Here is a 25,186-nt window from a genome sequence, read left to right as displayed (position 1 = left end):
TTTAGTTTAATCAGAACATATTAAGGGTTTATATGGATATTAACTTTGATAATAATATATACAGAAAACCATTGTATTGTAATAAGCCTATTCACTGTAACATTTTTCTGAATGATTCAATCCATGTAATATGCATACTTTTAGCTACAAAAGCTGTTACAGTACTCAATAAATAATTATGGAAGCAAAAAACAAATCTCTTAAAATAGAACTCTGTAACTATCTACACAAAGTAGATATGTATGTCATGGCTGCATACCCTTGTTTTGATGACCCTAGCTAGAAAATACTCCCAATCCTTGTCCTTCTTTTAACCCCATTTTCTTGTCAAACCTGTTGATTATTGCCCCCAAAAAAATGTCAGTTAAAGTTCAAAGATGTTGACAAGCACGAGGACATCAAACTATAGCATATTCGTTCATTTCAAGCAATGCAATTGAAACAGGATGGGTTTGTGACTTGCAAGGTAAAATATAAAGCAATATACCATGCTTATTGCTTTCATTCCAACAAGGTATTCTAACTGTCACCTAAAAGTGTCGGTCATTTTGGATTTTATATGCTCTATAATTTTCTTTATATCAACCAGAGACAACATCTGAAGAGGAGAAGAGTATCTCATGGTGAGTCTAACGGTAGAGGGAAAGATTGGCGGTTTTGCAGGTCTGAATTTATCATTTCCTAACTGATGCATCCTTCCCATGTTTGTTTACAATTTGTTGCTATCTTAACCTTTCATCATTTTACACCCTAGACAGAGGGTTGGCTAGGACTTGTTGTCAAGAAGCACAGATAAGACCTCAAAGAGTACAAGATTTTCGCAATTGATAGTGATTTTGGAAATCACAGAGATTGCTTTTGTGAAACCTTTATGTAAATTCTTTTGTTAATTCCAAGATTTATGGTGTTCCTTTTCTGAAGGATCACAATATAAACAAACAACATAAGCGAACAGAACCACATACCGGAATTTCATGGATCAGCCTTAGCAAAACGTCCCTTAATCCTTATCCTGCTTTCTGCCCGAGCCTTCCTTGATTGATACCTGATGTGCTTCTCATACCTGTTGTTTTCCACATAGTGAATGGTACATTGTAAATGTTCAAATCTCAGCTATGCAACAAACAAATTCACTTTTTTGCACATGATTTTCAAAAGAACTGCAGATTGTTTCTGAGAATTGTGGGCAAGAAGTAGGATATACCTCCTTGTTTTCTTTTTCTCCTTGTATCGTGAGATTGCAGTCTCCCTATCCTGGGTTCTTAGCTCATGTGGAGCAACTTTCAGGTAATCTGGCAAGAATTTGGAACCCGTATGATTTTGTGAATTTCCAATATGACCATCACTGATATGATACACAGTGTCACTGGTATCTGAATGTTTGTCACAATCATTATGACTTTCCTGAACAAAGCTCCTTAATGATGTTTCAGGATTAAACTCTTCAACTGCAGTGTCACCATTACCAGTGCACGGCTGATATTGACGTGTCTGCATGTAAAGAAAAAAAAGGAAGCAACGTCTTATTTGATTGACATAAGGAACCAAAGAAGAAGAAAATGCCACATAATCCAATTTGACAACTTGATTTGAAGTGTATTTACAATCAAATAAAATAACAATGAAACGAAGCAAACCACCATGACAGAAAATCAAGAAAGACATAGGAAATCAATTTCCAGATATCAAAAGAAAGCGTTTCACCTCATATCGAGGAAATAAATTTGGCTCTGCATCATATTCAAAACCTGTACACACACTCCCCGGCTGCAAATTTTGTTCAGACACCAGAGGCTGAAAATCCGTCACATTTTCGTAACTCAAGTTGGGTTCCATCTTTGCCAGTTTTCGAAGCTGATTAAGTACTTCTGCCTTGTGTTGTCCACAAGCAGCATTACGATTCTGATTCAATAACAATATCCTGAACCAAGTCAAAATTTCAATGTCGACAGGTAATTTCAATATGTATGTACAATTCAAGAAGCCATTTATTCATTGTACCCCCCCAAAAAAAAAAAATAAAAAAATAAAAAAAAATCTCATCATCGTTTTTTTAAGTCTACTAAACATCGCAAACAGAAAGTTATCCAGTAACGCTCCCCACAACATAGACAAACAGAACAAGCCAAGCCCAGAAAAGAACTCAAGTCCATTCAAGATAAGATCATATTACAAATTAATCTGATTGGATCAGTAAAAGCATAAGCCTAGCAATAGATAAACAAACGGAAGAAAAGGAAAAACCCTTTTCAACTTTAGGTCGCCTTTCTAGACAATCCATAAAAAACAATGAATAGATTTTAAATATGAAAAAGTTGATGCTTAAGAATCCAATAAGCCGAAAAGACCTGCAAACTTCTCTCAAGGCTAGGAATCGACGTCAGACACAGCAAAAGGTGCCCCTCAATTACAAAGCAGCGTATCTCACTTTTTGAGAGGCAAAGCAACTTAAACATAAACATAATAACGCTCAAAATTTCGTTTTGTTCTTTTGTTTTCTTAACAACAATATTCAAATAACTTAGGTAAAGGAGGAATTCCCATAGCCGTTTTGTTCTTAAAAATAAGAATTATTGACAAAGCTATATGAAAATATATATATACCTTAGGTAGAGGAGGAATTCCCATAGCCTGAAAGCTGTGAGCCGAATTTGAAGCAACTAAATCATCAAGACTAACCACAGAGGGAGTGTTCCAAAGAACCAAATCTGAAAACCCATCAACAAAATCCTGCGAACCGTCAAGCCCAGATTCCACAAAACCATCAGCAACTCCACTTTCCTCACTCAAAAGCAGAGCTTTCTTGCTCACATCCTCAAACCCAAAAATGGTCAGCAATTCAGTCAAAGAAGGACAACCAGTGAACTCCTCGAGAGGCCTCCTATCATGCACAGGAGATAAAGAAATGCTATGCCTTTCCCAGTCACAGTTCTGGCACAAAACACAGCTTTCAGTGGAGCAAAAAATCGAAGCAGGAGAGTCGTCACAGACATCACAGAGCTGTGAGCGAGCATGTTTGGTGAAGAGCTGGTTTGCAGAATGAACTTCTTGGTCACAAGAGAAGCAGAGCTTGGCAGAGTCAGCTCGGCAGTATAGTAGGGCTGTGGAGTCGTTACAATAATCGCAAAGGCGCTTTTGGGTCGTCATGCTATGGTCCATCTGCTGCTTCTTTTCTTCTTCTTCTTCTTCTTCTTTATATGAAATATCTCTTGGTGGAGAACCATTCATTTCTTTCCTGCTCTGTTTTCTGGATAGGCTCTATTTCTCGTCATAGAATGAACAAGAAGAAGAAAAAAAAGTGTCCCTTTATTTTTTCTTTGTAATTAATATTTGGTGGTTAAATATGAATTTGGCTTTAAAGTAGCGCAAAGTGGAAAAGAGAGAGAGAGAGAGAGAGAGAGAGAGAGAGGAAGAAAAATCTTATCTTGTTGCTTGTTGAACAAGAAGTATCTTGAAATATGGATTCTTTCCAGAGAGTGAGGAAAGCGATCTTTTTCACTGGTAGTTGGAGCTCTTTTTCACTGCATAAATAAGTGGTTGGCATATTTTTATACCTTATACAACGTATAAGCGGATTAAAAAAAAAAAAAAAAAGTAGTTAACTTTTGAGAAGAAGATGGGCAGCAACAAATTCACCCTTTTTCCAATTCCCAAGTGGGTAGAAGGAGAAGAATAATTTGGAGCTGCCGTTTTACTTTTATATTATACTTTTCAAAAAAATCATTAAGTGTGGGTTTCTTTCAAACAACCCATTAGGTAAAACGTTAATCAATCTCGTATAATTCAATCTAAGCTTTTTTCCTTAATTAGCCAACCAAAAATAAATCCCACTGGAAAAAAAAAAAAAAAAATTTTCCATGCAACCATAATTACTCATACGTTTTTTGTATTTATAACACTCAACAAATTGCATACGATGCGAGTAGAAAACACCCAAAGAAAAAAAAAAAAAGAAAAAAGATTATCTCGCTCTCTTTTATCCTGAGTATTTGGATATTGATAAATTCAATATTAGCTTCTTGACAAATGAAAACTACTGTAAAAATAGAAAGAAACAAAGAGCTCACGGACATTTCATTATCAGCTTCTTTTCAACAATGCTATGATATTTCTGGAGGGGAGGGAAACACCGCCTCTATCCTAAAGAAGCTGCTGGAAAGTGTCCAAAGTCTGCGTGGAAAAATGGAAGCGAATCGTAAAGAAGATTTTGTGTTTGTCTTAGATGAATAATAATATCCAACAAGGATGGCTCATCTGCGGTGTTAATATCACAGGTCCCATGCATGGAGATGGGGGGTCCGCTCCACTCACTACAGGAATGGCCCTTTAACCTGTCTTCTGAAATCGGGATCAAATTGCCATAAAAGAAAAGTTAGCATTGCCCATTCAGTCTTAATCCTCCCGACATACCCAAATTTAATTTTAACTTGTAAATTAGAATTGCCCATTCAGTCTTAATCCTCCTGAAATACCCAAATTTAATTTAACTTGTAAAAGAAATACCCAAATTTAATTTTAACTTGTAAAACTTTAGGACTACATTTGGTGATCCAAGACAAATCAAATCATTGCCGACACTTTACAATTACAAAGATTGGTAATCATGCATCAAAAAGTATCAACCAGAAAAATTTTAAAAGAAAAAAAATTAAATAAAATAAAACCCTTAAAATTTCCCATATAGCTTTATGGTTAATGATAAACTGTATAAGAAGATACTACCAGAGGTGTTCAATATTACAAGTCAACCTTTCTGATATATAGTTCAAATTCATTTGGGACGCTCTAAATTCAAAAATTCAGACTTGAGAGGAAACTAGTCTGAACTGTGTAGCTTGATAAAAATATTAAGTAACCTTCTTCTGCATCAGTAAACTCTCATTCATGGGATGGTGCTGAGATTCTGCAGGTGTTGTATGAATTGCAATTGCTGCATTTGTGGCCTAAGATGTGAAAGGGAACATTGCTACATCTGTTACAGTCGTTGCATAGGATCGAAACCTGTAAACCATTCCCATCCAATTCTATATATTGTTATCTATTGAAGCATTTTGCTTGCAGTAAAGAAACATTCACCAGGTAAACTGAAAAAATAAACTGAAATATATTGATGAGAGAGACTCTCCACCACGGACAGTGTGAAGGAGTGAGCTTTTAATGGACTACTATGAAGGAGTTTTAGTCAGCATTAGAGATCATATTTACTAGGGATGGCATCTGAAACCCAGGCCACAAATTTGTATACAAAGATTGAAGAATATGATAAAAAGGCGTGATCCATCTGGCATACTTATGGCAAACCCAACTAAAAGACAATAAAGCGGCTAAAGAAACTACCTTATGCTGATATTCCAAAGGCATGGAGGTAACTTCAATCTGTCACCACAAGAAAAAAAATAAAATAAAAAATAAAAGATATTAATGAAGGCTAATAACTTCATTTAGAGAAATTAATATCTATTAGAAGGTTACAAAAGTCAAACGACCAAATTAAGCTATTTTTACCCTATGTTGTATGGCAGATTCCACAAATATGACCAAGCATGCAACTAATAAAACAGGTTCAATCACACACTATTTTTAGGCCAATGCATAAGAGGTATAAGCAAACAAAGCCATAAAGTGGGCCCCTATACTCCAGAAAATCAAATGAAGTTCAGATCCCTTGGTTAATATCTTCATGACCTGATATTTTTGTGGCTTCGTAGTACCAACACTCACATTGTGCATGTGACCATTTGAGAGGCAGAGAGGCATGGTAGGAGAGTACTGCTACTAAAGGAATAAAACAAATAATGCTATTGACTCATAATAACCCACTAGGAAATATAACAAAGAAGTAGGATTTAAATAGTTTGCTAAAGCATATGATTACAGCATGATTACATCCAGTAGCCAGGGAGACAAAAGGAATATATTCAACAGATGCACCATAATGCAAAATATAGAAGGTGAAGATCATTTGAACATTTTTATGCAAAGAAAATCATTACCAAGATTTGAAAGCGAAACGGTTCTAGTGATTTGAGGCAGTAGATATAATTACATCAATCACAGAATATGGATTTTACATGAAATAGAATGCCAAAAGAAAGGGAAACGAGAAAAAGCAGAAAGAAACATGCCTCCTCATCCAACAATCTCCATACTGCAGACATGTCAAGCATCGTCTTGCAGCAAAATGGGCAACGATATCTGGAAGAGGTATCCAACAAAAATTACAAACGCTTCACAGCTATTCGAATCACTAGAGCTTAAATAAATAGAGTGATTTCAGAAACAAGTGAAACTAAACTGATTTTGGTCACGCATTTGACAGAAGCATTCCTCATGCATTGTGTGTCCACACTTCAAAATTCTTGTGTTTTTGATTGAGTCAAAAAGATACTGTTAGAAGAAAAAACAAGTTGTCAGATCATAGCATTTCTCATAATTTTTTCTCCTTTTTAAAAAAAAAAAAAAAGAAAAAGAAAAAAAGGGGGGAAAAAAAGGAGTATATAGTGAATGTGGGATCACAAACCTCATAACAGACAGGGCAAAAATTCTTCATAGAGTTTTCTACACACGAGTGATTATCACGCAGGTTCAAAGAGTAGCAAGAACCTATACACTAGCAGCATTATCAGAGAAGGCAAAGAAGCTTCATCAAGGGAACCCCACCCCTGCCCCTTTTAAGAAGACCCAAAGAAAAGCAATACCATGAAACCAAGGGGGGGGGGAAGAGCAATTTTCAAGGTAGCTCAGCTAAAAATGCATTCTTTCAGCTCTAGCTTTATGTATAAATATATATCCAAAAGGTCATCCTCAACATCTAAATTGTCATTTTTTTCATCAGCATATGGGATGCTTCAAGAAGTATACTGAAAATGATATCAAACTGTAATGAACACCGCTAACAGTACAGAATTTACAGCAAGGTAGCAACAGGGCATAGCACACTTCTGACAGTGAAAGAACTTCTCTCGTCCACCAACTCTGAAAATCATATTACACTTGAACAGATGATACAATTTGACATAATAAATTTATACATACAACAAACATCAACTGGAGACAGATACAAAACGAATTGACATAAAATGAGTTCACTAACCTACAAATTCCGCACTCATCACAATGAAACTGCATTTTTTGTGTCTGCAATTTTCATTTTTACGATTAGTACCTTACGTTAAACTCTGAATTTGGTCCCAAAAAACAAAAAAAAAAAAAAAAGAAAAAAAAGAAAAAAAAAAAAAAGAGAAAATATGAAAATATGAAAATCTACTAAAAACAAAGGAAACATCCAAATATTCTAGGATATTTACATCATCATCATAGAACTTGCAAATGCCACAAAAATATTCTCCCATTTTGACACCACAATTAGAACAAATCTGAGCAACCTGGAAAACCAACAAATAATGTTAAATCTCCACAAACCCACTTGCAATGTTTCATAAAGTGAACAAGCGAGGACAAAAAATTCATCCAGATGGTGAAAATCAAACCTGTTGTTCAGTATTGCAAATTGAACATACAACCTGAAACAAACAAAGTATGAGGTTCATCGAAGTTAGCAATATAAATGACAATGTCACACAAATTGGGCCGTGAACATACTTGCTTAATATCCTGTCAATTTCATGCCTCTCTTTGGGATTGCTCAGAGAGCTCTGCAATTCACAAAATAATAACTAAACATCAAAAAAACAAAAAAAAAAAAACCTCAAAATTTCGAAAGCCAATTATATATACGGTTGAATAGATTAAAAAAAAATAAAAATTCTTATGTATACGCGTATGTGTAAATAAGAGGTGGTGAGAGAGAGAGAGAGAGAGAGACCGTGGCCTCGTTATGGCAGTGGCGGCAGGATAATATCTGGTCACAGCAAGGGGCACGAATTTTGCATCGTCTCCTATAGTGCTCGCATCTATAATTTAAATAATTATATACCACCACCCCATTATAATAAGAAAACCAAAACAATGCAAAAATAAAACAAGAAAGCCGTCTGCGTATGAAACAAATAAAACCAGAGAAAGAGAGAGAGAATACAAGAAAAAAAGAAGAAGAAGAAAGTATTAAGAGTCTTCTTTTTTATAATTTGTACCCGTATTCAAACTTTCCAAAATCTTGTTTGTTATGAGAAGCTGAATCTGATTCCATTGGTGGTGGGTTTGGCGTGGTTTTGGTTTATCTGTAATGTAATCGCAGCAATTTATTTTATTCAGACCAATTCCGCCTCCACAAAACAAACCCAATAATTGCGTCGGAGTCGGTGGTACTCTTCAAGTTCCATCAACGTCTTCGCATAATTCACCCAAAAAAATAAAAAACAAAATCTATGTCTACGCATAAAATATATAATATTTATTAAACTATTATATTTTATTAAAAAAGTAATTTTCCTTTTCAAGAAAATTTTTTTATTAGCGTTTTAATTTATTAATTAGATTTTTTTTTGGTAATAACAAAAAGATGTCACCTTAGTATAGGTGTGGGGTCAGAAATTTTGCACCATGCAGCATACCGCCTTCTAAGACCATAAGAACCAGCAGGTATAGGATTCTATCAAAAAAAAAAAAATAAAAGAGAACCAGCAGGCATGGAGGTAGAATAATTAGTGGATTTCTTTCCCTACGGTACCACTTGATGGTAGATTTATTAATTAGATTAATGAAGGAGAATATATATTGCCCTTCTGTTTACATGAACCTTTTATGTAAATTTACCTTCTTTTTTTTTTCAGAGTTTTTTTTTTCCTGTTTTTGAAAAAAAAACTAATAAGGGATCTTTGTTTTTTTTGGTTTTTTTTTTTTTTTTGTGGGTTAAATTTGGAAATTCAACAAAGTGTATATAGAAATAGAACCACATCAATTCAATTATAGATTTTTCTTTTCAATTCAATTGTACTAAAACGCTGAATAAGCAAAGTTTTGATCATCCAACAACAGCTAACCATCTCAAAAGCATTGGCTGATCAAATAAATAGAAACCAAAAAGATATATATTTTACAGCATCCTACGCCATTTGGAAGTAAATGAGGGCTATTAAGTGCTCCAGAAAGTAACAAGTTCAGGCGGAGAAAATAAAAGGTTGATCTTTGTTGACATATTGATTTCACTTGAACGAATCACAAAAAATAAATAAATAAATAAATAAATAAAAATGAGCAAACAGTAGAAGCAATCCCATTATGGGAGACGCTGCATAAAGTTAATATTTCCCTTGCAGATTTGAGGGAAAATACAACCCAAAAGAAGAAAAGGGTGAGAAAATGTGATCTATCTGTAATGGCAGCCATAATCCATAAAGTCTTGCGCTTCCCTGGATTAGAGGATGGTACACGGACATGACTTCAACTTTTGCTCCTCCTCCTGTTTATCTATGCAGCAAGCCGACAAAAAAAGAATTCAATCGCTATTTGAAACCCATGCAAAGCCAAACATAGAAAAACTAGAATCTGAATATTATGCCGCTATAAATTGAATGGTAACACAGCTACATAATGTCCCATTTTCACAGGAAAAATTATGGGATTTCATACTTGATAGCACCACAATAGGTAAACTCAACAAAGAAACTCTTGAGTGTTTAAATGCTGGCTCTCTCCCTATGGAAATTGGCATAAGCACACTTTATACTTTAAAATAGTGCTAGTCAAATTGTTGTGCCCGTGGCAATTTCAAATAATTTACCCCTGAAATTATGTGATCCCCGTACAAGCATCCAAAGATAAGAATTTGACAAACCTGTTTTCTTTTTAGATATAGCGGGCTGTACCACCACATGCACGGTATTAACCTCACCAGACAGGTTACTGAATGTCATTTGGGAGTCAGCCAGCGTCTCACTATTCTTTAAAATTCTACCAGCATGTATGAGTTTTACATCATTTACCGACTTGGGTATGGTCGCTTTATCTGTAGATAAAAGGCTCCATTAGATAATATTGTTGTAACAAGAGAAGTCAAAAGCAATTAAATTCCATGATGATACATAGTCATGGCATGAATACATACATGCAGCTGAAAAATTTTCCGAATGCTACAATAACAACTACCAAAATGTAAGTGTGATAAATAAAAAAAATAAAAAAAAAGCACATAATAATTAAAAGAAAAACCATATTCAACGAGTTTCTGGAACTAACTGCTCTCAGTGTTTACTATGTGCCCGACATACAGTCAATATGATTATTTTATAAATATATCTTGTCAACACTACCAAACATACATCAATCCATGCATGGAGCCAGTGACACACAGGAATTAGCCACATACACAGGCAGCACTCTGATACATGGTACGTTGGTAATAGAGTCTAAAAACAGAAATTGAAAGTGAAAATCCAAATGCAAACACTGGAAAAGATATTAAATCATCATCAGTTCAAAAAGTGTAAATCAATTCATACAACTAAGTCCAAGTCCATTGAGCCTGAATACTGACAATTTATACTACTCATGAAATTCAGTGGAAAATACAAATACAAGTGATAGAGTGAAATTACAGAAATATGTGAATAACCTTGGGGCCATTCTGCTACTAGTATTTGCTTAAGAGTTGCAACTGTTGCAGATGGTGCATAAATACCATGGCATATATCTGTTCCATCATAAATGCGGAATTTAAGCTCAAGTTTCTGCTCTCCATCAGCCATGATAGCGTTTATCCTCCTTCTCCAAACTTGGAAAATCCAACCGATACCAAAACAACACTTCCAGCCCAAGAATTCAATCTTGTGCTACCCACCTGCAAAGTGAGCCATTCTAATACAACTTTGTGGCGTGGAAAGAGGATAAAGCAAAAAAACACAAGGAAGAAGCAGCAAATCCTTATGTTACCTCAGAAAAAAAATTGAAACAACAGGCCAAAGTACGCACTCAATGATAAATTATAATAGAATAGTTTACAGCCTTAATCTCATAATAACTATATATTTATACATGTAAAGACTCCAAGCTTTTGTTCTCTGTCATTTTGCAGAAATTTTGTAAGCAACAGCTGACAACAATCAATAGACGAAATAAACCATTCCTAAAATCCATCGGTAACAAAACTTAAAAATCTCTAAGATCAAAATCAGCAAGGTAAAAAATCTAAATATGAAAATGCTATTAAAAAAAATCAAATACTAGCCTCTCCGAATATGCCAAAAAGATCTTCCTGTGCAGAAACATGCAATAGCTGTACATCTGACTCTATGGCTGGAGAACCAATCGAACAAACTAAGAACATCATATGACCAAACTGCTTCAGCTCGTACCGCTATCGAAAACAACAAAAAGCAAAAAAAAAGAAAAAACAAAAAAAAAAAAATCAGTTCCAAAAAGATTGAAAGCAACAAGTAGAATCTTCAAACTACCAAACAATCTAAAAAGAAAATGCGAAACTACCAAAAAAAAAAAAAAAAAAACTCTCCATCTCTATTTTATAAAACAGATCAGGATTAGAAATTCACTGGTACAGAACCAGAATTAACTAAACAGCAGCGAAACGAAAATAATTATTTACATAATCTTCGATTGTGCTTCTTATGACGAGGAAGAGCATTAAGGAGACGAAATTCGAAACGAATAGAAATAAATGGCAAGGAGAATTTACAGACATTGCACACATAGAGAGAGAGAGAGAGAGAGAGAGAGAGAGAGAGAGAGAGAAAGAGGTACCTGATCAAGAAGCCATTGGAAATAGGGAATTTGGGTCAAAGCTCAGAGAGAAATGCACAACCGTCGCTAGGGTTTAGCTCAACCATGTCAGCGTGCTCGATCGCACAGAGAAAGAGTCGTCCGTGATTCTTTTATTTGTTTCGCAAACCTTTTTTTATTTTTTTTGGGCTTATTCTTCTTCTTCTTTCTTTCTAAGTTTTACTTTTCTTTTATCTGTTTAATTATGGCGGCTAGCAGGTAGAGAAGGTCCATAATATATAAAAATCTTTGCTTCTTGGACGTCCTAGAAAACTTGTTTACACAAGTAAAAAAGGATTTCTACGAGGAATTTTTTTTTGTTTTTTCTTTTTAATGACATTCCCTAATAATTATAATAAATAGTAATGTTTTTTTTTTTTCTTTTTTGGTTACAATCATAATAAAGTTATCATCAAGTGGCAGTGGTAATAATTATGGTGATTATTTACAACGAAGTAGATATCATCCATTTAATTTAAAATATATTGTAAACGTGATAAATATTTTATTTTTTAATTTTTTATTAGGGTATTGAATATATGAACTCAGGAATTATTGCTTAAAGATGAGCCAAACTTTTTACATTTTTGTTTTTTTTCTTAAGATGAGCCAATCTTAAGTGCACTCATAATGATGTTAAAATTTTAGGGCATTATAAATAATTCTTTTTTTTTCCCCCCAAATTTAGATGCACTAATAATCTCAGAAAAATAAAAAATAAAACAAAACTGTAATCCCAAACAGTTTTATAAGAGGCACAACTTAGGGCTAAATCCCCCTACCTTAGAAGCTTCAAAACTTAAAAGAAACTTCGCATATAAAAAAGCAAAGCATGTGTAAGGAGTGTATTAGTCAGATGAAGCTGCATTTTGAACCACACTTGTCCCTCATATATGCATAAATACCTAAATATCAAAGACACAAGGTAACTTCTAAAGGTTTTAGCAATTAAAAGAAACAAAAAAAGAAAGAAAAAAAAAAGGCTAACTTCTCAAGGAGCTTGATAAAAAGAATTTCAGGCAAGGCATAAAACAAGAATATATTAATTGGCAAAGAAAGAAATTCCAACTCATATATATGTATATTAAGGACCTTAGTATAACGGTAAGATTATAGAACTAAATGGGTATTATATATATGTATACATAAATAATATATATATATATATATATATATAAATAAAAGATTGAATCTTTCTCCTCCAATGACTAAATCACCAATAACAGCAACATATAGCACATGGGCTCTGAAAATACCCTGTCATCTCTATTTGTTCCTCTCTGTCAAGGTAAGCAGGAGAGGGTTTCAAAGTAGGGATGGATAAAATCCAAAATCCAACCCCTCTAAACCGATTAATTCAATTTATTTTTAGCAATTTCGAATGAATTTTATATAAATTGGATTAGATTGGATTCAAAATATCATAAATTGCTTGAATTAAATCAGTTATTAGGTTGAAAATATAAATCCAATCCAACCAAAATCCTATATTATATGATTAAAAAATTATATATTTATATATAGATTTTTTTTCTATACACTGATTTTTAATTTTTTTTAACATATCCCCTATTCCAAATGAAATTGATGAACTTGTCAAAGTTAATTGATTTATGATTTATCAAAGTTTTAAGATTAAAAAAAAAAAAAAGAATTAAGCATTGACTCTTGAGTATTAGAATTTTGATGAATGTATTATTGTACATTATTTATTCTAACAATTTTAATTTAATTTTGTAGGAGTGAGATGATGATTATTAATGTTTGTCACTTGACGAAGTGTACGATGCATATCGTTTGCTACCTTTTCTTCTTTATTTTCCATTAAAGAGTGTTTTTTTTCTAACATTGATGAGTATTGCTAAATATTATAGATTGCATATATATAGATTGTAATTTTATATTTTATTTTATGTTGGATTATTCTAATAATATTTTATGTTTGGATAACTACAATTTATTATTTATATTTTATGTTTGGAAGACTTTTAATTTATAGTGTATATTTATAAACTAATAAATTTCAAACTGATTAATGAATCCAAATCAAATCGATCATAAAGAGTTTGATTTGGTTTGGATTTAAAGTTTTAATGGTTTGGATTGTATTTTTTATTAGGTAAATAGAAAAATATGTATTTGATTATACTGTAGTAAAAAACCGAACTAACCTAATCCATACCCACCCCTAATGTCAAAGCCAATGCAATATCCGATCCTAAAAACCCAAACGAATCCCACTTGATATGTGCCAATGAGCAACATGCCTTAATATGGATTCTACAAGTAATGGATTCGTGGTCAAATCCTTGCACGGTTGCACCATCCATTACTGATTCACTGTGACCCTATGTTTGTATTAATGGATTCCACAACATTTTCTTTGACCAAATAAATGAAAATTGAAATCCCTTCACATTTTCATTTTCGTTTTTTTTTCTTAATGGATTCTAAACTCTGCCTTCAAAAACAATATTGTCAGAATATTTATGCGGCATGCTCCGCAGGAGCATATCCAAAACTTAATGTCCAACTTGTTGCTGCTGGAAGGTGGTGAGAATCCAATTCTAGCTAAGAACATGAAAACCAATGTTAGAAGGCCAAAAATTACAGAGACAAAGTCCCAAGGTATTCATACTACTAATTGTTCTTTTACCATTCATTCGACTCTCGGAATATGATGAATTCTATACATATTATATAACACCATTAACATGGCAATTTTTACCATATACATTTACTTTTCCATTGCCAGAAAGACTACAAAATGCATATAACGACACTGTCCAAGTTGCTTCTACTTCAGTCCTCCATGAATGAAACAATGAAGATATCAGGATATATTGTTGAAAGTCTTTTTTAAGTTTTTGTTCTTTGTTTGTAAAAATTATGGATTAAGATTGATGGAGATCGATCAGTAGAAGCCGACAATTAGTATTGTTATTGTGTTTTTTGATTATTCAGTCAGCTTCACCTAGATGATTTGGCTTCTCTCCTTTATAAATTAACTCTCATGTGCTTTGTCTCCTTTCTCCATTGAAGGAATCTCTTCACAGTCATCTCCTAGCTTTGGTTTCACTTCTCATTCATATTTCCTTCTCTAATATTTCTTGAGGGAGGTCATTATCCCAACTGGTTCAAATCCAAGATGAATTGTCAACCCTGCATCACATAATATTGGACTAGCATGAGAGACACTGAGAGAGGGTGTGGACCAATTCCCCTTTCGAGATCAGGTGGCAATGGGGCCATTAAGTGGTCCTGTTCTTAATATATGCATCAATGGCTCAACCCACTACAGATTTTTCTTAGACTTTAAGATATTCTATTTATCATATATGTTCTTCAAAATTAAGTGCTAATTGGGTTTGGTTTACTACAAGCAAATCCATCTTAACATATAAGATGAAGCAGTTTTAAATACAAACTTTTATAACTGCTATTGATGGTCAAGTAAGTAAACTTTACAATCATGTTGTTACAGTTCATGTTATGGTAATATTTTCGTTCTTAAAGATTGAAATTTGTTTAATAAAAGTTGTTCAAAATCATGAAGCAACTAATAACAATTGGCTGATGATTCTACACCTTATATTTTGTGGTCACAAGGTGCAAGGTTTTTAATATTGATGCTTGAATGAATATATTCTTTTTTTCTTACTTTCGATTTTGATTGAGATCAAAGCCAAGGTCAAGTGATGAAGCAGTGTTTAAATGGTAAATAGCGGCAGCTATAAATGATTGAAATGGGAAAAAGATGTTTGGCTGTGGGGAAAGGAATATAGTCAAAAGGGAAGCTTTTCCTGATATGTGGAGCTTTTTAAGTTTTTATATGATGGGATTGACACTGACTACCAAAAACTAGACCATCGATGGGAGGAGGCAAACAAGAGAATAAAATTCAATGGAAAAAAGGCCAAAAAGGAAAGAATGTTATGCCTTACCATCGATGGGAGGAGGCAAACAAGAGAATAAAATTCAATGGAAAAAAGGCCAAAAAGGAAAGAATGTTATGCCTTTCTTTATCCAAGATAAAGTTGAAGAATCCAAACCACCTAGAAAAATCAAACCAACTTTCCTTTCAAATTTTTTTTCATATGGAGGGAGGCAACCAAAATATCAAAAGTTAAAATCTCAATATTCTGTCCTTCCTGGAATGTTTTGAAATTTATCTGAGTCTTTTTCTTTTTCTTTTCTTCTTATTGTTTTCAAAATTCATAATATTTTAGTTGATAAGGTTTCGAATTTTCAGAGAGTTTTATAATTTTCTGATACAGTTTGAGAACAGGATCTTGTACATGATTGACAGGTATAAGGATCTATAAAACATTTGTTACATGTTCATTGGAATGCTATGGTGATCATCCCACTTGAATCTTATTCTTCAGATCTTTTTTTAATAAATTTTCTTATGCGGGGGTGATTGATGGATAGCATTTTGTGATTATTAAATGCTTATGACAATGATGCAACATTTAGAATCTATTCTTCAGATAAATGTATGATTCATATTTAGACATTAGTACACTAAAAAGCTAAAAAAATTGCAAGGAATATAATATGTTCAACAGAAGTACAGTGCAGGTTCCAGAATCATATTGTCCAAATTAAATATTTTTATATACACACACAGTCACTGTATCCAACAGTTAAAAACACAAAGTATATAAAGCAAACTTCATTAAGAATAGAAAACAGAAACAGATTACATGCTATAGCTAATTCAATGCTACATGGTACTTTGACAGATTAAACGCTATATATTTAAAAACATATCTATATATATAGACTTTCAATACAGAGAGCTCACACTAAGCTACTAATTTTGAGCCAATTTATTTGTCCACCATGATAATTGGATTTCATCTAATTTAAGATAAATTCTGATAAGGCTTAAGCTGAGGAATCAGCTTGCCGCTTAGGTGTAGGGACATGACTTCATTGGTGGATCCCACAAGCTTCCCATCAATGAAAACAGCTGGTATAGGTCCATTACAGCCCAACCTCATAAGGGCTTTCTCCATTTCTCTTCCTTCAGGGTCCTGGTCAAGCTCATGAACCACAGGGCTCACACCCAGTTCTTGAAATAAAATGTTGACTGCATAAGACAGGCAACATGAAGTCTTGCTAAAGATCACTACTCCTTTCTCTGAGGCCAATCTCATTACCTTGTCCATCTCAACAATCTTTGCTTTGCTTAGGAATATCTGCTTGGTGCGTGGCTAAAATACCTTCTTAAAGAGAAAAAGAAAGTAGTAAACCAAAAAGGAAATGAGATGGCTAAATAAAAAAATACTTCTTGGAGGATTAACTTGGAATACTTCACTAAAAGAACCTCAAAACCATCAGATCGAATCCAAACCAATTGAATTCGACCCAATGGTTTGAACTGAGTATGAATTATATGAGAAGTAGTGTTGAAAAAGAGAAGGATTTGGAGATTTAAGTTAGTTTGAAGTTGAGTTCTCATCTCTGGCCTATTTATAGGGACAGAATAGGTTGGACTGCTTTAGTTTGAACAAGAACATTCAAAAGACAATGTGCTTTCATTTAGATGCTCATATTGTTAAAGCAACTTTTTGTGACAGAGACTACTGTTTCTAATAGGCTGCACAAGTTGTCAAAGGTGTTTTCTGCATGCACATTACACATTCTCTATCTCTGGAGTGAATGTAAAGATAACCATCTGATATGTGGACTTCTGTTTAGTTTCCATTAGATAGAAGAATGAAAAGTATGATCCAAGGGTGGGATGGATACAACTGATTTACGAAATACGTGTACAGCCTTGCCACCATTTCTTCTCCATCTGAAGATCTGTTTCTATGGAAACAAGAATACTCTCTCTTCCTGGACACAACATACAAAAGTGAAAAAAATTCTTTTAAGGCTGGTAAAAATTCTTTTAAGGCTGGTCAATTCATGCAAGATTCTCACAATCACGTTCTTTGAATCCTTATAGAGAAAGATAACGAATGGGAAAGATGGCTTTCGGTGCTTGCAATTCCTTATGTTGCACCCACCATCTTGGAGGATTCCTTCTTATATTCACACGCACATGCTTGTCACTTTTGCTCTTTTACCGTGTAGCTTTCATTGAACATTTTATATTTGATGTTCTGCAACAGCTTCTCTTCCTTTTTTTCTTATTGGCCCATGTCAATGGGATTTTTAAAAAAAGGCTCATATTTATGTATAACCAGCACACCTATGATCGATTTAAGAATCAAGGCAGCACCCCCACCGCCAAAAATTTTTAAAGGATCTTCTTGTAGATGATTGTGAAACTGTCCATTAGTGAGAAGGATGATAACTATCTATTGTGTTTGATTGATATACATAGTTGAGTCGATTCCTTCGAAAACTATGGCTTTTGGGAATTAGTGAAACTAAACACAAAATCATAGCCCAAACAGGTTGTATATTAGTTGTTACTTCATAAAGGGTGTTTAGGGCTTTGAGTGGAGAGGTTGAAAGTTTTGTAATCCTACAACTTTCAGACTTGATCTCCCTATGAGGATCTTGTCCAACTTTGTAGCGCTATTTCTACATCAATATCACACATAAAAACAGGGTTGATGTGCTTCAAACAAGCACTTCATATGTGCATGAGCATGAGAGTGAGAGCACATCTCTTTCCAAAAGAGCATATATTTTTGTTTCCCCCTTTTGAGTATTAGATTCAATCCCTCTTCTTTCAACAGCCATTACAAAGTACAAAGATTCATCAGCAGTAGATTCTGCACAATGCTGCCCATAATAAATCATGAATATATATGATACATACAAAATAGGTTTCTATGTATCTTATGCACATTTAATATTTCAATTTCATACAAAATAGGTTTCTATGTATCTTATGCACATTTAATATTTCAATTTCATCCTTTATATGCATAAAAGGTGATGCAGGACAACTTTTTTGGCCTTCTGGATTTGGAGGAATAAAAGCTAAAGGGAAGCATAAAAAACTTATGCCAACATTTTTTTTATCTTCCTTTCTCTGCAATAATAAATGGCACCAATGGTTTGGCCTATGATATTTTAGTATTTATTTGGCTGTTGCCAAATTAAATTGCCAAGTGTGATACTGTCACTTGTTAGATAAGAGGTCAAAACTGACCTCTAAAAAAAGCCAGAAAGCTGATCTGAACCTTTCAATTTGATTCTCTCCTGTAAGGTTTGACACTTCATGCAGCCAAGTGATTCTTTTGCACATGGATTGGAGGAGCTTGAGGAGGTTTCCAAATACTGTTAAGGCTATAACTGAAATATATTTTATTTAGCAGTGTTTCTCTGTATGTTAAATATAAATTCAAGATATTATAAAGACCATTGTTTGACTAGTGTCCTGTTCTTGTAAGAGCTAATAAAAGCGACTTGATGTTGAGAAATGACTGGGTTTATTGTGTCTTGATATGCAATTGCGTTGGAAGAGCAGGATTATGGAAGTTTTTTTCGTTCCCCTATTACTTGTTTGATCAATGATGTTAGATGTTAAAAGTTTACCAAGATTGCAAAATATACAATGGCTTGCTTGAGAGTCTATTTCTAATACTAAAGTTGTCATTTTCCCTTCCTCCAATAGGCATTTTTTGTAACTTCAAGGAGGCTTTTGAGGACGCACTTTTTTATTGGTACTTTAGTGGCCGTTCATTTGATCAAAGCTCATTCGTATAGATTTTATGTGACCCACAGGAAATTGAGTGCAAATTTGCTTCTGTTAGTCTTTGGTTTCAGTTCAATAATGCTCAGATAATCTACTGAAATGAGACTATTTAATATGAAGCCACCCCAACATTGTTCACACATTCCGGTGGTGGAATTATATTTGTATTCTAATAGTGAAGGCTAGAAATAAAGACAAGATGAAATTAAGTAAATTATTGCAATTGAATTCATATTATCCTTTTAAGCCAAAATAAAACAAAACAAAAAACAAAAAACAAAAAACAAAAACAAAAACAAAAAAAACAAAAAAACCCTTCCCCTACTCTCTTTCTCCACTTCTTCTCTTCCCATTTTCTCTTTTCCTTCCCATATTCGATCTCTTACTTTGATCCACTCTACCTTCTCTTTGCTTTTTCCCTTACCATCTTCTCTATCTATACTCTCTTCAGTTTCTCTCTTTACTCTAATCTCATCTCACACCTTTCACCATTTTCTTCCTTTACTTTCTTCTATACACTTGTACTACTTTCTCCATAGATCTTTTACTCGTATTTATCTTTTAAACTTTCATTTTATAGAACTCTAAACTGTGTGTATGAGCTATATGCCCCAAAAAAAAAAAAAAAAAATGCATTGATTTCGTACCCTAAATGACGCTACCAACAGCCTATTTTGCAATGGTATGATATAGGAGTGACTTGACTGTGTCAAATATTAGTTTGTGCAAGTTTTTTACTATCTGCTCGATCACATTGTTATATTTGAGGGCTCAGAAAAGGAGGAAAGAAATATATTTGTGGGGATTGACTTACTGGCGGATCATTTATTAGTAACTTAGCAATTTGTATAAAAGCATTTTTTTCTCTGTTACCATGATCTATCTGCTTTGATGTGCATCCCTTATAGTCACAAGAATAGATATTAAGTTCAAATGGAGGTGATTAGGTGTAGGTGATGGGTAACAATTACTTTTGCAATACCTCTCTGCAGAGATTGACAAGTTCATCAGAGGTAGAGGTGGAGGCAACGAGCAATTCTCTCATTCGCATCCAGAGATAGACAAGTTCATAACGTATAACGTATATAAGGTATGTTGGTTTTAAAAGTGTTATTGTTTGTTTTCAAAAATATAAATTTTGAATTTTCGGTCTTTTCTATTTTTTCTCTTTGCTTCTATCTGGTTTACCATTATAAAAAGAAAGAGAGTTTTTTTTTTTTTTTTTTTTTTTTTTTTTTGGGGTGGAAGAGAGAAACACAGAAGTGATGACACAATACAACATCATTTCAAAGGATGTCGATATATAGTGATGAACCAACAATAGTGCATATATAGTGATGAAACACCATAGAGAGACACAAGTTTGAAGGATATTAGAGAAGTTGTTACCTTCTTTCTTCATATTTTCCTCTTTATATAAGACAATCAAAATTATCTTCAACCATATTTTTGCTGCTATATTTGAATACACACACACACACACACACACACACACACACCCAAAAAAAAAAAAAAAAAAAAAAAAATAGTACCTCAATATATAACTTCTTCAGAAACGAGAATTTCAATATTTTGGAGACAAAACAGCATTTCAATTGAATCAAGTAAAATTAATAAGATCACCAATTTCTTCAAAATTGTTTGTATGATATGGAAATTCCATATTTCTATATATGTAAAGGGAATTCCATATTCTTTGCTAATTTGTTGTTATATTCATCAAAAAAACCCAAAAAAATTGTTTTCCATTAAGATTTAAAAAAAAAAAAGTTGTTTTCCAGGAACATTTTCTGCTCCAATTACACGCAAAATGGGGTGCTTTTTACTTTTCAGGAAACATTATCTAAATTCCTCGACATTTTCAGCCAATACCAATGTCCATTTATATCCCTTGAGTACACTTGCTCCCAAATCTGAAATGCTTTCAGCTTTAGCATCTGAGAAAATAAAAACAGTTCTAGGAAACTCTTCGTATGAGGACTCTCTTCTATAAAAATTATTCTAGCTGTTTCTCCAATTCCATCATATGGGGCTCTGATTACAGGCCTGTAGCTTGGAAGATGGTTCTTCTTGTTTCTTCCGATAATTGCAACTTGAATGGATCATAATAATGATGCTCTGAGACTGTTCCAATACCAGTACCACTAACTTATATTATCATATATTCATATGCACTACCATATATTTGAAAGAGTATTGATCAAATATTACTAGTCACAACCAATTATATATCTAGCTAGTTACAACTTGTCAATAAATTCTGAGTATGAATTATATGAGAAGGAGAGTTGGAAAAGAGAAGGTTTCGAAGATTTAGGTTTGTTTTGAAGTTGAGCTCTCATTTCTAGCCTATTCATATAGAATAAATTGAACTGCTTTTATTTGAAGAAGAACATTCAAAAAATGATGCGTTTCATTCATTTAGATGCTCATATTGATCATAAAGCAATTTTGTATGACAGAGACTACAGTTTCTAATAGGCTGCACAAGTTGTCAAAGGTATTTTCTGCATATAGATTACACACTCTCTAACTCTTTAGTGAATGTAAATGTAACCATCATATATGTGGACTTCTATTTAGTTTCTGTTAGATGGAAGAATCAAAGTATGATCCAAGGGTTGAAATGGATACAAGTGATTTATGAATACGTAAGCCTTTCCACATTTCTTTGCCTTCAGAATATCTGTTTTTATGGAAACAAGAATACTCTCTTAATGGACACAACAACGACAAAAGTGAGAAAAATTCTTTTTTTTTAAGGCTGGTCAATTCATGCAAGATTCTCAAAATCACCATCTTTGAATCCTTGTGCAGAAAGACAGCCAATGAGACAGTGGCTTTCGGCGCTGCAATTCCTTATGTTTCACCCACCATCTTGGAGGATTCCCTCTCATATTCACAAGCACGTGCACGTCACTTTTGCTCTTTTGGCTGTGTGGCTTTCATTGTGCAATTTTATTATCTGATGTTCTGTAAAAGCTTCTCTTCTTTTCTCTCTTCTCGGCCCATGTCAACGGGCTCTTAGAAAAGGCTCATAGTTATGTTTCACCTATCACACCTATGATCAATAGAGATTTGGGGCAACACCCCCACCACCAACAATTTGTAAAAGATTGAATGATTGTGAGAGGATACTGTCCTTTGGTGAGAAGGATGTTAACTATCTATCTTGTTCTATTGGTTTACATACTGAGTCCAGCTTTCAAGAATGATAGCTTTTAGGACTAAATGGAACTAAACACGAAATTATGACCTACGCGAGTTTGTGTTTGGTTACTTCTTAATAAAGTGGTCTTTAGATGTTTGAGTGATGAGGTTTAGACATCCCTATCAGAATCTTGTCCAACTTTGTAATGCTATTTGTTTATTAGTCTCTTTTTTTCTTTTTTTTTTCTTTTTTTTTATACCCCCACGTACTATTACTAATCTTGTATAACAACCGAGTTGCTGTAGTTCAAACAGGCACTTCATGTGCGCATGAGCATGAGAATTGAGAGCACATCTTTTTCCAAGAGAACATATATTTTAATTTTCTCCCTTTGAATATATGATATCATTCAATACCCCACTTCCTTTCAACAGCCATTTACAAATGCAAAAATTCATCAGCAGTAGATTCTGCCTAATGCCTATGATTCTTCTTTGCAGTAAGCTACAAAATCATGAATACATAACAATGTATATATAATGTACATAAAACATAGGTTTCCTGGCGCTATGATAAAGGATCTCTATGTGTATATATATATACACGTATCTTATGCACATTGGATATTTCAAGTTCATCCTTTATCTGCATGAAAAGTAATACAGACATACTTTTTTGGCCTTCTGGATTTGGAGGAATAAAAGCCAAATGGAAGCATAAAAAAACTTATGCCAACATTCTTGTTTTCTTTTTCTCTGCAATAATGGCACTTCGCTTATAATATTTAGTATTTACTTGGTGGTTGTCAAATTAAGTGGCCAAGTGTAAGGCTGGCACTTCTTTAGATAAGAGGTCAAAAACTAACGTCTGACAAAGCAAGAAAGCTTATCAGAACCTTTCAATTTGATTCTCTCATGTAAACTTTAACACGTCATGCAGCCAAGTGATTCTTGAGCATAACTTGGATTGCTGCCTTGTTATAATCCCCTATAAAACTACAATAAAATTGGATTTAATATCTAAAGCATTATTCTGCTATATATGATCACTATAATACCACCCTTAGATAGTGGAAATTAAAGGGATAGTTCCCTCATATGATTCTTGGTTCTGATAGAGGAAGTGGGTAAGTTTTCTGTTGGAAATTCAATCTGAACTGATCACTACAAAAAGCAAAGCTTCCTACTTTATTCAAATATATCAGATATACAAAAAACTTGATATTTCATTGAAGCTTCACTCACTGCTGATTCTGAAGGTCGTAGGGAATTAAAAGTACTTGTAATGCATTTTCATTGAAACATATAACTAAGAGATCTCGTAACACTAGCTATATTCAATACAGTCAAGTACATTTCATATTTTGTTGCCAGGAAGTTGAGTAAAAACAAAGCCTGAAGCAACAAATTTGTGAACATGGTATCGGACCACATACTTTATATATATATATATATATATATGTTTATATGTATGTATATATTTGACATAAAAACTGATATGCAGCCTTGTGTTCTTTGGTATTAGTTCTTGTATTACTATAACCAAATGGCTCTTGCATCTTTCAGCATTTGTTTGAGAGATCCATTAACCTGGAGGGATATGATATCTTTAGCGGAGCGAGCTACAAGCTTTCCACCAATGAACACAGCAGGGACAGCAGGATTGCACCCCAGCTCTCTTAAAGCCCACTCCATTTCCCTCCCATTGGCATTGCGGTCGAGTTCATGGATTGCAGGGCTGGCTCCAAGATCATACAGCAGCATCTTCACGCTGTGGCATATAGAACATGAACTCTTTGTGAAAACCACCACAGCCTTCTCTGATGCCAAGTCTCTAATGGTATCCATTTTCAACCAACAACCAAAAAAAAACAAAAAAGGCTTTGCTTCTATACTAAGGAATTAATTAAGCAGACTGCAGAGTGGAAGTTTGGAACTTGGGAAGTTTGTTTCTGTGTGAATTGGCTTTGCAGCGTTGGTTATGGTGGGATTATGGGATTGGATCAGCCTATTTATAAAGGGCAAAAGAGAGGGTGGTCGATCTAATTGTTTAATCTAGAAAAGGAAAAACAAAATAGAAACACACATATAACGGATAAGAAAGAGGAAGTTCCTTTAGATATTTGTTTGGATAAGAAAAATGCCTCCGATGATTTGCTTGATGCTGACCCTATGTGCTATAAACAAGTTGCAAGCAGCATCGCCCCATCACCACCCCACCCTCTCTGTAATATGACAATCCATAATCTCCTAGAATGTCCGTAACATGATCATGATCTTTATAAATATATAAATTTATTAAAAACACTTTCGGCACTGATTGTTGGTAATAGCATCAAGAACAGTAGTATATAAACAATTACGTTAGTGGCTAAAAGAAGTTTGGAACTTTATCACCCAAAAAAAAAAAAAAAAAAAAAAAAAAAAAAAAAAAAAAAAAAAAAACTAGAAGTTATTATATTCCAAAATGAAGGTACCCCAAAGATTATTTATTTTATATTGGAAAGTCAGAGTATCCTATAATTACTAGGTGTTGACATTTGTAACATATTATATGCAAATAATACTTGAATTAGCATATTGTATAGAGACAGAGAGAACATTGAAACAGTGCTTCAAACCCAGAAATGCATTTTCATTAAACTCTCTGGCTGAGATTAATTTGCAGGTTTAGTTTTTTGTTTTGAATTTGAT

At 33.7% G+C, this 25,186-nt stretch overlaps 5 protein-coding genes and 2 long non-coding RNA genes across 10 annotated transcripts; 2 read left to right on the top strand and 5 right to left on the bottom strand.

Moving 5' to 3' along the window:
• Positions 1-18: 18 nt before the first annotated feature.
• On the bottom strand, positions 19-4,380 carry LOC107426060 (zinc finger protein CONSTANS-LIKE 13). Its single transcript, XM_016036150.4, has 6 exons — positions 4,072-4,380; positions 2,605-3,521; positions 1,705-1,902; positions 1,205-1,491; positions 966-1,063; positions 19-333 (listed from the first exon to the last, which is right to left on the bottom strand). The coding sequence occupies exons 2-5, from the start codon at positions 3,226-3,228 to the stop codon at positions 973-975; spliced, it is 1,200 nt and encodes a 399-aa protein (XP_015891636.3). The 5' UTR covers positions 3,229-3,521; positions 4,072-4,380; the 3' UTR covers positions 19-333; positions 966-972.
• A 268-nt stretch (positions 4,381-4,648) lies between these two features.
• Positions 4,649-8,329, bottom strand: LOC107426062 (E3 ubiquitin-protein ligase MIEL1). Its single transcript, XM_060811580.1, has 12 exons — positions 8,094-8,329; positions 7,826-7,913; positions 7,599-7,655; positions 7,491-7,523; positions 7,308-7,385; positions 7,094-7,137; positions 6,936-6,975; positions 6,521-6,610; positions 6,296-6,387; positions 6,126-6,195; positions 5,338-5,376; positions 4,649-5,001 (listed from the first exon to the last, which is right to left on the bottom strand). The coding sequence occupies exons 1-12, from the start codon at positions 8,147-8,149 to the stop codon at positions 4,879-4,881; spliced, it is 810 nt and encodes a 269-aa protein (XP_060667563.1). The 5' UTR covers positions 8,150-8,329; the 3' UTR covers positions 4,649-4,878.
• Positions 8,330-9,068: 739 nt separating this feature from the next.
• On the bottom strand, positions 9,069-11,935 carry LOC107426061 (membrane-anchored ubiquitin-fold protein 3-like). Of its 2 annotated transcripts, XM_060811578.1 has the most exons (5): positions 11,656-11,933; positions 11,126-11,254; positions 10,514-10,738; positions 9,737-9,907; positions 9,069-9,369 (listed from the first exon to the last, which is right to left on the bottom strand). In XM_060811578.1, the coding sequence occupies exons 3-5, from the start codon at positions 10,644-10,646 to the stop codon at positions 9,317-9,319; spliced, it is 357 nt and encodes a 118-aa protein (XP_060667561.1). In that variant the 5' UTR covers positions 10,647-10,738; positions 11,126-11,254; positions 11,656-11,933; the 3' UTR covers positions 9,069-9,316. The 2 variants fall into 2 exon arrangements, with proteins under 2 accessions (XP_060667561.1, XP_060667562.1); XM_060811579.1 differs by lacking the exon at positions 11,126-11,254 and having other exon boundaries at positions 11,656-11,935.
• A 2,076-nt stretch (positions 11,936-14,011) lies between these two features.
• LOC132799532 (uncharacterized) lies at positions 14,012-14,739 on the top strand. Its single transcript, XR_009634248.1, has 2 exons — positions 14,012-14,301; positions 14,429-14,739. It is a non-coding gene; the product is annotated as an uncharacterized LOC132799532 (long non-coding RNA).
• Positions 14,740-16,336: 1,597 nt separating this feature from the next.
• On the bottom strand, positions 16,337-17,135 carry LOC107426045 (monothiol glutaredoxin-S11). Its single transcript, XM_016036133.4, has one exon. The coding sequence runs from the start codon at positions 16,848-16,850 to the stop codon at positions 16,545-16,547; it is 306 nt and encodes a 101-aa protein (XP_015891619.1). The 5' UTR covers positions 16,851-17,135; the 3' UTR covers positions 16,337-16,544.
• Positions 17,136-19,491: 2,356 nt separating this feature from the next.
• LOC107426047 (uncharacterized) lies at positions 19,492-22,958 on the top strand. Of its 3 annotated transcripts, none has more exons than XR_003057165.3 (4): positions 19,492-20,024; positions 20,335-20,432; positions 21,805-22,080; positions 22,160-22,958. It is a non-coding gene; the product is annotated as an uncharacterized LOC107426047 (long non-coding RNA). The 3 variants fall into 3 exon arrangements; XR_007243038.2 differs by having other exon boundaries at positions 19,496-20,024; positions 21,805-21,842; positions 21,926-22,957; XR_007243037.2 differs by having other exon boundaries at positions 19,496-20,024; positions 21,805-22,958.
• Positions 22,959-23,755: 797 nt separating this feature from the next.
• On the bottom strand, positions 23,756-24,741 carry LOC107426046 (glutaredoxin-C11). The gene has a single exon (XM_016036134.4). The coding sequence runs from the start codon at positions 24,338-24,340 to the stop codon at positions 24,029-24,031; it is 312 nt and encodes a 103-aa protein (XP_015891620.1). The 5' UTR covers positions 24,341-24,741; the 3' UTR covers positions 23,756-24,028.
• Between the last annotated feature and the right edge of the window lie 445 nt (positions 24,742-25,186).

The sequence above is a fragment of the Ziziphus jujuba genome, chromosome 9 (genome assembly GCF_031755915.1).
Source record: "Ziziphus jujuba cultivar Dongzao chromosome 9, ASM3175591v1".
NCBI classification, from domain to species: Eukaryota; Viridiplantae; Streptophyta; class Magnoliopsida; order Rosales; family Rhamnaceae; genus Ziziphus; species Ziziphus jujuba.
This window is presented reverse-complemented; position numbering and strand designations above follow the sequence as displayed.